A 14458-nucleotide genomic window follows, 5' to 3' on the forward strand; every position below is an offset into this window, starting at 1 on the left:
AAATTATTTTTGTTTACAGTTACTACCAGACCTGTTGCACCTCCAGGTAATAGGACACAGGCAGAATCACCACGTCCGCAGATCTTGCAGACAGCGGGTCAGAAACCATTAACTGTATCTCAGGCAGGAACCCAGGTAAGGTCTGGAAATGTTTGTTTGGTAGTCGTGATAGTACAAATGGTTTTATTCATTGTATAGCAGCATAAAAAGTGCATGTGGCCTTTTCTTTCAGCAAGTAAGTGCTATAAAACTTTCTTCTCAGAGTTGAAATGTGGGTAGATTTCGACGTTACTGCAAGAATTAAAGCAGTTGTTGAGACAGTGATTTCCCATTCAGGTGGTGTTGGATTCAGATCCTGACATGACCATCTGGATATGTTTATCAAATCAGTTAAGACAAATGGCAGGATGCTTTCTTCAAAAATGACAACTAATTTCCTCTTCTATCCATTTTGCATCAGACTTGTGCTCTGTCTCATATGATAAAATAACATCTAGTTGACACTGTAAAAGTGTGACAATCTGACTGGAAAATCTAATTGTCTTAGAAAATACAATCAACCATGTCTTAATACTAAGTGTTACTTAAGGCTTTAATGACAGATTACATTGCTTGTCTGAAAAAGGGAAGCACCCAGAAGACTTGGTCAGATGTCAGTTTAACTTCGTACATTTACGTACAGTGGGCAAGTATGTATTGGAATTGCGATTCTCTGTGACACGTAGAACAGCCGTCAGTGTGTATTAGTGATGTTTTTGTGTTTTCCCAAGCCTGGTAGGTTACATAAGGGGCATAGTGTCAGTTGTTGTATGATTTCTTTGAAGGACACAAAGGTGCCACGTAGTTCTGAGAGGTAGCATTATGAGCACCTGACAGAGATTGAAAGGGATCTCACTGTGGGTCTCCGTTTGCCCAGCTGGTCGAATCGTGCACTATCCAGACATTCAGATGTGACTGTGGCGTGATGTTGGACTGCACAGGAACATGAGTGCAGGTGAACTCATCAGGGTTCTGGTTGGCCATGTCTGACCGCTAGAAGGGAGAATTGCAGTATTGTGCACTAAGCATATTGTAACCCCTTCACATTTGTGTCTGCCATCTGAGAACAAGTAATGGAGTCCCTGTAACAGTATGTCAACCTGCACCTGTGGAGAATAGTGTCAGCCAATCTAGGGAATAACTGTCCACTGTGTTGGGTGCCACTAATGCCACAACACACAGTAATTCATTTGGACTGGTACCATGACTGGGGAGCATGGACTGCTGACGAATGGCATCTCTTTATGTTCAGTGACAAATCATACTTCTGGACTACTCTCGATGAGTGTGGAGGTGACGTTGGGGGAGAGCTCATTCTTCCAGTATTGTGGAAAGGAACAGTGATATTACTTCTAAGGTCGTGGTATGGTGAAGAACCATTAGATGTGCCTTCAGATCATATCTGGCAGTAGTTGAAGGAAATCCTGGCAGCACAGCGGTGCGTCATGGACATTCTGTCTCTTCATGTATTCTCTCTCTTGCGACAGTGTTGTGGGGACATTTTTAATAGGATGGTGCCCGTTCCCACAAGCACATGCCTATGAATTCCCTTTGTGATGTTGTCGCATGCTTATGGCGAATGAGATCCCCAGATCTGTGTCCAAAAGAGCGTGAGAGACCAGCTCGGGTGTCGACTCCGTCCCAGTGCAGGTCCAGGCTATCGAAGATCAGTTAAAACAGTTACGAGCAAACGAGTTGTGGGCGAGCTTTCCTCAGAAGAGGATACAGTGGCTTTTGATATCTATCTCAACTGAATCGGTGCATGCATTAAATTTGACTCAGTTTTGTAATCACTGGCATAGCATTACATACCCTCTCAATTTGCTGTGCCTTGCAACTAGTGCATGTCGGACAATGTGCTGGGTGCTACAGAAAAGTGAATAACAGAAAGGAGTGGGCGTCTTGCTGCCATATGTCAGCAGTGCATCTTTGAAAACAGGGAGAGTAGTGAAGAAATATGACTTAAATGCATTTTCTATCTGCCAAAGAAACGTGGAGCTCTACTAGGCACTGCTAAAGATAATTTTGGTTTGAGAATTTCTGTGACTGATAAATTCCCTGTAGCTATAAGAAGTCTTACAATGGGCAGAATTGTTGTACTGTGGAATACAGATGGGTTGAACATGGATTATGTATGCTGTGGCTGTGAATTGTCTCGGTACAGAGCACAGAGTGACCTACAAAGGTAATAACATTTTCTCGTTGATTTCTTCATACTGAAACAATGTAATAAAAGAAGCTGTTGAACTGTGCGACCCTGTAAATATCTTGAACAGATCTTCACATTACCTACTTAGCACAGCGTGGACTCCAGCACTGTAAATGTTGGTCATGGTGACCACAGCAATGGTGACTTACATATTCGAACAGCTGTGGTGAGGAGGTTGCCTCATCATCAGACCTGTAGTTTAGCAGAGGCAGCTGGGATGGATTGGCGGCAATGCACGGGAGGAATGACAGCCTTGTGCGTGCGTGCGTGCGTGCGCACGCCAAAGCAGTGTCATCCAGCAGGTAGCGTGGTAGCTCAGTCCTTGACAAACCAGGAATATTTCAGTACTGGCATTGAATTTGGTGCCTTCACACTTGTGCATTTCCCACTCAGACTGGTGTGTGTGTATATATAGGATGCTGTGTTGGTACCTTAGTTTTTTCTACATCACGTGATAATGTCAGTTAGTTGCACCAATGTAATATTTTGGAGATTACACAACAATATCAGAAGTTAAGCGGAGAACAATTTCTATGTATCTTAATAGGCTTTAAGAGTAATAGTGATCGAGACATTTCCATATATGAAAACTATGGCTTAGTGGGAACATCCCTGAATATTTGGAAAGGTTTGTGCTATGTAGCTATCAACTTTATTTTATTAAGTTTTTGGGTAAACAGGAGAATGTATTCTTGTTTGTAAGTGCAAAATTTATGGTATTTCCAGGCAAATTTTTAATAGCAGTTGCACAGTTTTGTGTAATATGCATGAGTTTTCTTACTGTCAGTAACAGGTAATGTAGCAGTGTGTTAATTCAATTTATTGTTTATATTGTAAGCTGAAAAAACAGAAACACTAGAAGTGCATATGGGAGAGGATTAACTATGGTTGCCGCTGACCTCTATGTTGCTGCCAACGTGAAATCATGTATTATTTTGTTTGAATGTCTTCAGTTGAGATGGTGTACTATTACTATGTAGTTAGTAACATTGTGAATGACAGAATTACGTGACACTAAGGTTAAGGCCCTGGATTTGCATTAAGTGGGAGTCTAGTTTACACAGTTTCCCTCAGTCATGTCGCGATTGGTACTTTTGAAAGGTAACGGTCGTTTTCCTTCTCCATCCTCATCCTCCATCAGTCATCTCAGTCTCAATGACCTTGTTGTTGATGGACATTAAACTTGTATTTATCTCCCTTCCTCTTCATTTAAGAAATTTTGGTAGAGGGACTTAAACTGCAAATGTTATGTGATTGTATTTATCTTTGGTTCCAGAAACCACTCTAAACATTGCGTGTAATTGTTAGAATTTTGCAGAAATGGCCACTCCAGTAGATATATTTGAGAAAAAAAATGATACTTCGTTTACGGAGACAGTTGTTGGTTTGTTGTAAGGAACAATTTTTCATTTTTGACACAGTCACCTTTTTTATGATGCTATCATCAGTTTCAGCCTTCAAAGGCCATCTCCAGATGCTACAATAGAGAACAGAAAAGCTTAAATTAAGGTCTGCAGCAAGTGCAATTATTTTCACTAGGTCTACTTGTGGGCTTAATAAAGTCTACTGACATGCATATGGTTCATATCTGTGGTGCATTTGATGAACTAATGTTCCCACATTGTCAACTAAACATAAAATCAGAAATCAGGAAATTACATATTTGAAAACAGATGTAGCTTTCCTTCCCTACTGTAGATATGTTTAAAATCAGTGTGTTATGTTACAGCATAAAAAATAATTTGTTAATTCCTTCCTAAAGGTAGAAAGAGATGTACGTTGGAGAAAGTTGGAAAGGAGGTGCAGGAGTTCTTCAGACTCCAGTTTGAGATGGACCCTCTTGCACCTGCTGCAAGGATGAGGAAAGATAACTATTATGATTTTGAAATTAAAAAGCACATTCAGTTAGGAACTTTAGTATTTGAATAATAGTTCAGTTTCAGTTTGCACTGTTGTATTCAGGAACACATTTTCTTGCAGTCTGTAACAGCAGTTTTATTGTCCAGATTCTAAGTAAAATTTTAGTCTTCATGTAAATTGATGTATCATGTAATCAAAAATGTAAGGAATCCACACACTATAATTTTTTTCCCCTTAATATTTTAGTAGATTTATCAATTACCTATGAATGTTGTAGCAGTTGGCCACTCTCCAAACCGAGCAGTCTCTGCTATGATTGTTGAAAAGCGTGTTATTACCCGCATAGTTAAACGTTATTTCATGCAAAATAACACTGAAATATTTAGAAGAGTCTAGTATACTGCCACTTCTTTGTTTAATTAACTCTATTTTCTGTATGTCTAATACTGTAATGACTTTGCTAGTACCCCGCAGTTGCTTGTATAAATCAGTGTGTGCTATTCAGTTCAAACCCCCCACCCTGCTCCCTCCCTTCCAAAAAACACTTCACCCTGTTCTTAACTGAGGCGTTGTTTTCGAGTGTTGTCATAAGTTACGGGATTGTTGTTTATTTAAATTTCTTTTCTTCACTACATTTCATGAGATTGTCTAATGTGAAACTAATAATCTTGATTGCTTACCCTTCCCATCTGTCAGCTGTCTAGTTTTCTAATTTCTTTGCTGGGTCAGATTCACGAGTGTAATGGAAATTAGAGAGTTCAAATTATACACAACAGCATTAAATGAAAACGATAGTGGCCTTGATTGTACCCGAGAAGACATTTATTTTGTGAGTAATGCCGTAGATTAATATTAGTAATTTATTCATCTAGCGATCATTTTACAGTTATAAAGTATTTGTCAGCTTAAAACAAGGAAAGACATAAGTCATATACTGGTATTGGAATATTCACACATTCTTGATGAGGAAGGGACAGGTGGTCTGCTGTGGTTTTGCCGAAGGAACTGCCCTGACATTTGCCTGAAGTGAAGTGGTAACACTATGCAAAACTTGAGTCAGGATGGCTGGACAGACTCTGCTATCCTTTAAAGTCTGAGGCCAGTCTCTTAACAAATGCGCTTCTGAATTTCGTCATGTCTCCATTACCATTCTTTTATTTTTGTATGTACTGGGACAAGCTAGCCATTTAATATGAAAAATAATTGGAAACTGTCAATTTAATCTCCTGTGTATATACCTAATTTATGTGATGACTGTGCAGCTTTAAGGTATAAAAGAGAGACTGCTGTCTAAACTTGTAGCCATTCTGGTGCAGCCTACTATATCTGTTTCTTGTACTTGAAGAACTGAATAATCATACAGAGCAAGGTCTGCCAAAACCAGTAACTTTTGCAGCTCCATGTAGCCTGCTGTTGCTGATTAACTGCTATGAAATTAAAAGGCCTTTTACATAGTACCAAAGTTGGATGTTCTCTGAATGTGTAAATCATTTTGTAAATTTGCGCATGGTGCACTAAGTATAAAGCTGCTCGTCAGGAGAGAGGCTGAGCTTACTTTTTTGAAACCTTACACTCATAATTAATTTGTTTAGTTCAGTGATGTCTTCCATATTCAAATGACTTTGTTGCTAATGCCATATTAACTATTATTTATTTATTCATTTTTAATTCCTTTAGCTCCTTATGTGAAGCAAAGGGATGCAACCAAGGATCGCCATCTTGTTCTATCTCCTACTAGTATTTTCACTTCTTCCCATCCTATTCCTTGCTGTTGGCCTTCTGCTTCAGCTGATCGTCTCCACATGATTTTGGGCCTGCCTTGTCCCCGTCTACCCTGTGGGATTCAATAGAGTGTTTCCTATGCAATACGTTCATTTGGTCTGCTAAGTGTATGTCCTAACCATCTCCACTTCCTGCTTCTTATTTGCAACTCAATTGGCTTCTAGCTGGTTCTTTCCCAATGTGTTTCATTAGAGACAACATTTGGCCACCGTAACCCCAGGATATTGCTCAGACATTTGTTGTTGAATGTCTGCAGCCTATGGATTAGCTTCGCTGTCACTTTCCATGTTTCACATCCGTATAGAAGCACAGATTTTACATTACTTTCAAATATCTGCAGTTTGGTACTCAGTGTTATTTCCTTCAATCTCCAGATAGAACTGAGAGCTGTAAAAGTGGCTTTGGGTTTGTTGGTGCAGCTGTTAATGTCCTCTGTTGCACCACCATGCGGTGTAATTATGCTGCCAAGGTAGAAAAACTTATCCGCACTTACTATTACCTGGCTCCCAAGCTTAAGCTCTGCTGTGTTGTCGTCATTTGCCTGCATGTCTTTAGTTTTTTGGGTATCAGTTTAAAGGTCATGTGCAGAGTCTAGGTCTTCTAGATGTGTTCCATTGATCTTTTTTATTCCTGACACTTTATCCATTGCTTGTGTCATTACAAGATTCTGTACTATGTTAAATACTATCGGTGAGAGCATGCAGCCTGCTTATCTCCTGTTTTCACTGATATTGGATCTGAAATCAGACATTGATGTTGAACATGGCATGTATAGTTCTCATACATGTCCTTGACAAGCGATTATTTTCTTTGGAATTCCAAAAGTTTGCAGTGAGCTCCGTATTTTATACTGTCAAAGGACTTTTCAGTCCACAAACAGCGTATAAACCAGTGACTGGTATTCATATGAACGTTCAGCTATTATTCTCGAGGTGTTTTTCTGGTCAACACAAGAGCGACCTCCACTGAATCTCACTTGTTCTCTTCTTATTTTCTTGTCTACATATGCTTTTATCCTGTTTAGGATTATTTGTGAGAGAATTTTGCTTGGGATTGACAGGAGGGTGATTTCTCTCGAATTATCACAAACTGATAGGTTCCTTTCTTGAGCTTGACGAGCAAACATTTGTTCTAATCATTCAGTACTTTTTCATTCAGCCATATGGCTGACAGGAATGTATGTAAAATTTCTGCTGTTACAGAACAATCTACTTTAAGTTAGTATGGACCGATGTTGTCAAGGCACGGAGCTTTTCCATTTTTTATTTATTGGACTGCTCTAGCGATTTATTCTTTCGATGGCGGTTCTACCTTAATTGGCATATCTTGCGGGAATCCCTCCCCGCCCACGTTCAGTTGATTTAGTGTCATCTGTAACGTCGCAGTTCTGCACTTCGTCTTCTCGATTTGTGATCCTTACTTGTTATTGATTGGCACATCACTCCCAAATTTCTTATTAGACAGTTTCCTTGTGATGTTGTATAGTATCTTGTTATCGCCTCTGTTAGCCGCTGCTTCCACATTAGCTGCAAGATTATTGATGAAGGTTCTTGTATCTTTTCTGAAACTCCTCTTTACCATTCATTCTATTTAATATGCAGAGATCCTGTTGGATTTCTTCTTTTACTTCCTTTGTCTGTGCACAATGTAGTTTAGAGTTTTGGCTTCCACCTCTGCTGTATTGCATATTAACTAGCTTTAGTTTATTTCAGAAGATATTAAAAATTATTGAAACTGTAATGCTTAAATATAACACAAGAGTCTCAAGTGCAGGATAAATTTGTTCTGATTTTTCATTAATTTGTTTCAATTCACAGCTTCATATTGCTGATGGGAGCTATTTCAAGGCTGCTGCTGTCACAGTTCCATCTTCTGTACCATCTTCAGTGCCAGGAACAACAAGTACAACACAAGTGCTAACTACACGGACACAAACACAGGCTGCTTATAGCAATAGTACTGTCGTGGCATCAGCTGTGCAGTTTTCCACATCTGCAGCTTCTCACGGAACAACAGTGTGTGGAACAACTGTTAGGGTACCAAATCAGGTTCCACATTCCTCACAGAGGGTAACATCCACTGTGCTTTCTCCTCCTTCACAGAGGACAAGTGGCCCTGTGACACCCAGTCAGGTTTCCAGTGGACAGCAGGCAACTTCACGTGTAAATAGTGTTGCAACACGACCGGTAACTCTACCACAACAAACTGTTTCACAGCCTGTGGTTGCCTCGACGCACTCCGGTACGGTAGGTAGTCGATCGTCAGCAGGAGTAGGTGTTACCAGTCAGCAAATCGTCAGCACTCAGATCCAGCCACAGCAACAGTCGCAACAGTCATCACAACAGCTGCAGTCTCAGCACTCGCAGCTGCAGCAGCCGCAGCAGACACAACAATCACAGCAGCAGGCCTCGCAACAGCAACAGTCACAACAGGTGGGACGTACATCAGTAGCATCAGGCTCTGTCGGCACCCACACGAGACTTGCGGTTGCTCCGGCTCCATCGCCATCACGCACAGTAACTGCCCAGCCTTCACAGAGCAGGGCTGTAGCACCAGCTGCTGCAGTCATAGCAGCGTCTAGTGTGGCACGACTTGGGCAGGCAGTTGCACCATCTAGTGTGGTTTCGCTACATCCGGTGGTTGTCTCCGGTACAACGGGTGCTACAGGAACAGTACCACTAAAACCTGTTACACATGCACAGATCGCTGCAACAACGGGAAGAACGGGGACACCACATCAGAATGTCAGTCATAAGGTAAGCTCTGATTGTATGACAGTTATTGTGTGCACATTTCTTACGTGTATGACAAGGAGACTTATGGACCTGGACGCACTGATTTTCTTCACACTTATAAGATTTGATGGTGTGTCCCCGGACATCAGGTTTCTAAAGCAATATGATGTAATAAAAAAAAAAAAAATTCTCGAAGAGCTGCCTTGGAAGAACAGATTTCAGAGCACTGTGAAGTACAGAACATTATGTCCTTCAATGAGTTTGTTGGTAGCTCAGCACATAGAATAATTTGATTGTAATCATATAGTTGCCAGCCCAGATTTTGGTAGTAGCTGTATTAATTAACAAATTGAAATGTTAATTAAGAAATATGGAATCATAATTTTTGAATAAAAATCTTTCTATATTTAATTACTTATTGCATGGATTAATTACAATTTGATGCAGACATGCAAAATGCTTGTGAAGTCCAGCAACTTGAAAAAGAAGAGTGCTGAGAAAACCAGGCATTTATACTGTTGTCTTACCGGCACGTGTGTGTGTGTGTGTGTGTGTGTGTGTGTGTGTGTGTGTGCACGTATATACGTACACCACACACTAAAGAAGAATAAGCTTCAAGGTTTATTTTTTATTTTAGTTCCTTGTTAGATTAGAAATTTTACAATGATGGTGAAGGAAAGTATAAGTATCCTAAAATAGTGAGAGAGGGGTTCGTGAGCAATTTTACTCACAGTTGGGTTGCATATAGAAAAGAAATCTAAAGTATTCTGGCGTGCAGAGTGGTATGCTGCAAGCAGGAAAGTACCAATTTTTCTTTCACACCTGATTTTTCAGTAAATTGTCTTGTTTTCTCCAAAGAAATCGAAACTTGGGTTGGATGCTGCTTTTTCATGAGATTCATCTGTGAAAAAGATGAGATAAAGAGATATAAATCAGAACTAAATTGTTAATACAGAAAGAGTATTTGTAGCAGCAATATTAATGACAAAAATTGTAGTAGACTGCAGCTTACCTGAATATGAATAATCTTCAGTGTGTTCCCACTCAGATACTTTCTTTCTGATCCAGACTCATTGAATTCTTTCTCTTAGATTCCAAAATTTCATGCTCATTCAATGTACATGACATATTTGTACCAGAATTAGAGCAAACTGCAAAACGTAATGAAAGCACACATGAAACTTAAGACAACTCAAGCATAAAATGGCTTAGTCAGCTGAGGCAGCAACTATTACATTCGCTACAGTTTTTTTCCAAACTATTTCTAGAAATTGACAAAAGAACACAGCACCTGTCAAGGGACAGGTAGCGAGACATTCGTACATTGTTCTCGTACTAAATAAGTACAGTTTTTGAGCATAAGCTGGCTTATACATTGAGAAAATCATGGCCTGATATAAACACGGGCGTGATCTTTTGAACACTGTGTTATGGTGAGAGGTTTGCTAGGGCCAGTCAATGAACAAAAATTGTATGCATCGACACTGTCCAGTCTCCAGAAATAAAAAAAGTATTTGATTTTGTGTTTGATATTTTGCATTTCTGTACTTTACTTTATTGCTTTTTAATGCGAGTAGTGATTATAAATAAAGACATTATTTCTATAAAAATTTCAATATTGTATTTGTTAATTAAAATTCCAGTTTATTAATAAACATGGAATTAAAAAAGTATAAAAAGAAGTGTGCTACTTGTGAGATTCAAAGCAGGAATACAATCACATTGTGCTATGCACCGAGCTACTATCAAACTTGTTGCAGGTCATAATGTTCTGTGTTTAATAGCACTCAGAAATCTTGGGTCTTCAAAAGCTATTTTTTCAGAATTGTACCATACTGCTTCAGAAAATTGATGTCGGGACACTGTGCCTCAAGTCCTGTATGTGTGTGGGGAGAGCCACTCTCTAATATCCAGTTATAAGTAAAGACTGCTTACTGAAGGTGTTAATGCAGATTTATCATTGCATCTTGAAGTGATTTGCTGCAGAACTTTATCCAAATTTAGAGTTTTAACATAGCATATGGCATGTAGAAAGTGTGACCACTAGTTTGTTGTACCCCTTTTGCACTTAAAAACTACTCTCCCATGTAGTTGAATTATGCTTTCACATTCATACCTCTATTTTACATGTTATAAAGTCATGATTCTCATATATGCTGTGGGAACATACTTAAACTAGATTATTTAAGCTCAAACTCAATACTGATAACTGATTTTTGAATTGTTTGGGCATGGAAACAGAAGAACAAGACAGTGCATAACATGCACTACTTTCTGGATTGTCAATTATTAAAGTTGCAAGAAAAGGAAATAAAAGGAATCGTTGAATGATTGTTACTCGGCAACACCAATATTTATTCTTATCATTTCACTTCGTATTTCTGTAACTGACCAACTACAAAATATAACACATTAAAACTACTTTTAGTAATGCTGTGAATAAACTAGAGTTATAATAAGATGTCATTTGTTGTGAAAAGTTTTCAGTTCTGTAATATGTATTGCAGAACATTATTGATCTTTAATCCTCTCCTAATGTTGTGTTTTTGACTATTACTTTCCTGCCTTTCAGTCAGGATTTAGATTTTCTTGGCCAGTAGTCAACCAAATAATGCATCAGCACCTATATTTCACAAGACACAACTACTGTAATCTTCAAATAAATGCTGCTTGCCCAAAAGTGACTGTAATGGAGTGTGTCTACAGCTGAAAAGAAGAAAATTCTCATAGGTCTAAAAGTCTATAGAGCAAAACTAGACCATGAGTAAAAATTACTGCACACTAAAATAAAAAAATTAGAAACATTTTCTATGTATTTTCTCACCTTTTAACTGCTGGACACTGTGGAAAGTTTCCTCATTGATTTACTCATTTTTACTGACTTAAGTTCCTTCTCAGGTTTTTCATTTTGAAGTAGAATTGACATTTCATGTAGTAAAGTATTATTTTGGGTGAAGTCTCCATGGCATGTCCTGCACTAAAAGCTAAACCTGAAGTCTTCTTCTTCTTCTTCTTCTTCTTCTTCTTCTTCTTTTTTTTTTATGATTTCCAGTCATAGAGCAAGTCATGCCAGAAAGCAGATGAACAACAATTAGTACTTAAGATTTCTTTTGCCTATAGTAAGAGATTTCACATTGCTTCTGAAGGGTAACATAAATAACTTTGTCCTTGATGAGAACATAATCTTTCAAGTTAGTGAAAAGTCAAAAAGGACAGTTTTCTACTGACGAATTCCTTAGTGAGTCTAAAGAGTCAAAACATTTAGTAATTTTTGAGGCCTAGTGTACAATATGAGCTACTATGTTGGGTACAATACTTTTTTTTTTTTTTTTGCAGTATCAAGCACTCTGTTGTTAGGCTCATTGGCTTTCCACTCAGGATGATTTTCACTGCCATTTGTGGCAATCAGTTTTTCTTCTATATTCTCTAGTTCAGATTTTTTGCCAAGATTCCTATCTGATTGACATAGGATGTAAGAGTGGGTTCCATCCCTGATTCAAAATTCCCTCCCTTTGATAAACCATTCTTGACAGGCACATTTATCGACTGAAGCTTATGTAAATGTAGAAAGTCTACTGATGAAGGGTAGTCATCACAGGTCATTGATCTAACAATACCAAAATGTAGCTCCTGTGGATCCTGATAGAACTTGGAAGTCAGTACATATTTGAACCCTTTATTCCACAAGTGTTCAGCTATTTCTGATGTGCTGTGTACTGTTACTCTGAGTGATTCCAATGTTCTGTTTGGAGCAAAGTACTGTCTGAAGTGGTCAGACTATGAGAAATATGCTGCAGAATTTTCTGGTGATCTGAATCCTTTCTCATACCACACAATGGTGTTTTTTAATGCAGAGCATCAGAAACATCATTTATATACTGAGTAAATTTTTCAGTTGGCTCACTATCTTGAAATCCCACGATGCTACTTTCTCTAAAACAATGTATAGCTTTTGCCATGCTATTACTAAAGAACTGGAAAGCAAGGCGACCATTCATTCGCTGAAGGGAGGTGGGATGTATGAGTGCATATGTCAACTTACTACGTGCCTTTACTCAAGCAAACCCTAGTAAATTACCAACTTCATAAACACATTCATAAAGTCCTTAGCTCATGATATCAATACCAAACAGCGAAATACATTTATCATGAAAATGGTTACTTATGCATTTCAATATACGTACTGCAACTGAAAAACCCCAAACTTTTCTGTTCTCATTAACAGGATTTTGAAAATAGCATTTGGTATTTTGCTTCTTTCCTGATATTTGCAAAAGTTTCCAGGCTAATTTGTTAAATTGGCTGTTACCACATGTAAACTCTACAATTTACAATCTGCCTGCTCCAGTTGTGTTATAGTCTGAATTAAAATTTTTGCAAACAGTTCTCCAGAAGTTGCATTTTTACTGGCATAAACTGCAAGTAGTTGTACTCAGCTGTATAGCAGAGGTATGAACATGGAAACGAGAACATGATCAGCAGAGACTTTATTTTGGTCTGAAGGTGTCATACTGCCGAAGTCTACAAATCCGTCTATAAATAGGATCCATTGAACTGAATATTCTCTCAGTTTAACCTCATCAAACATAATTACCCCAGTCTTTCTGTTTTCATCAGTCACTTCTCTAAAATTCTCTTTAATAGCATCTATGGCGACCTTGTTAATACCATATGTGCAATTAAAATCTTTTAAGAGCCACCTCAAATGCATATCTGAAGGAGTAGGTAACAGATTGTTTCAAGCACCATCTATAACTCTTAGGAGATTTAATATGCAATAAAATAATAGAAGCAGCTCACTATTTTATCTTATTCCTTTTTGGATCCTTTTTATGGCACTCGTGTAACACAGTATCTGCAATTACTTTTTGCTTACTGGATGAACTTCATTGCATTTACAAGTGAGTTTCTTTAGTCTACCTACTCCTGCCAGCAGCACAATTACTCTAGCCTTCTGACTTGAGTTTATTGCTTGTCCTAGCCAAGCTACTTCTTGAATTTTTTATTTGTAGTTTAAATACAGTAACTTCATTAAGTGTCCATAAACTATTGTAGACCTATCAAACAACTTGAGTTCTGCTTAAATCAGAAGTCCTAAATATTTGGTGGGTACTTTATTCACAATTTTGCAAGCATGTTTCCTTTTTGTGGGAGGTTTTCTTTTCTTTAATGGGGTAGACAAATACTTCGGCAAATTCAGGGAAATTGTGAGGATCTGAATTTGGTTTAAAGTGCCAATTTATTCTGGGCAATTCAACTTCCTTTCCATCAATAATGAATTTGTCTGTTTTTAATAGTAAATTTTCAGCAAAGTGAGCATCACAGATGTACGTGTTTGTTAGCTCCTTGTGTTCTCTGGGGATAACTTTGTTCAGTTTGTTAAAATTTCCTGTTTCATTTGGGGGCTTGAAAATGCATCTTAACTCTTTGCAACTTCTATAACCTGACTTGTAACCAGGCAGAAAACAGAAAGACATTGTCATTTGAGTTTAGGAGACTGCAGAGTCAACTCTTATTTTGAATCGAAATGTTCGCTTGGCAACCACATATTTCGGTTTAATTTATAGTCAAGCATCACTAATAATCCATACTGCTGCAGAATCGCAATATATAACTCAAAATATCAGCAAATGTTGCACGTGATAAAGAGTTCATAAACATGGACAACACAGCCCGCAAAATGATGGCAGTGCCACACAGTGAGAGATTACCACACTAACCCTATTGAGCCCATGTTATTGGAGACAAAGAGATCACACTTTCTACATCTGTATAACATGGTTTTAATTGAAGCCCTAGGTGGGAATAGCTGTGAAGATAATTTGTGGTGAAA

At 38.3% G+C, this 14458-nt stretch overlaps 1 protein-coding gene across 5 annotated transcripts in view; it reads left to right on the forward strand.

The window, feature by feature from the left end:
- Positions 1-14458, forward strand: part of LOC126457104 (mucin-5AC-like) — a 100352-nt gene that overhangs the window by 17946 nt on the left and 67948 nt on the right. For all 5 annotated transcript variants that reach the window (XM_050093140.1, XM_050093143.1, XM_050093145.1 and 2 more), the window contains 2 exons: positions 20-135; positions 7708-8646. In XM_050093140.1, the coding sequence (XP_049949097.1) occupies positions 20-135; positions 7708-8646 (1055 nt within the window). The remainder of the gene's footprint in view (positions 1-19; positions 136-7707; positions 8647-14458) is intronic.

The sequence above is a fragment of the Schistocerca serialis genome, chromosome 2 (assembly GCF_023864345.2).
Source record: "Schistocerca serialis cubense isolate TAMUIC-IGC-003099 chromosome 2, iqSchSeri2.2, whole genome shotgun sequence".
NCBI lineage: Eukaryota > Metazoa > Arthropoda > Insecta > Orthoptera > Acrididae > Schistocerca > Schistocerca serialis.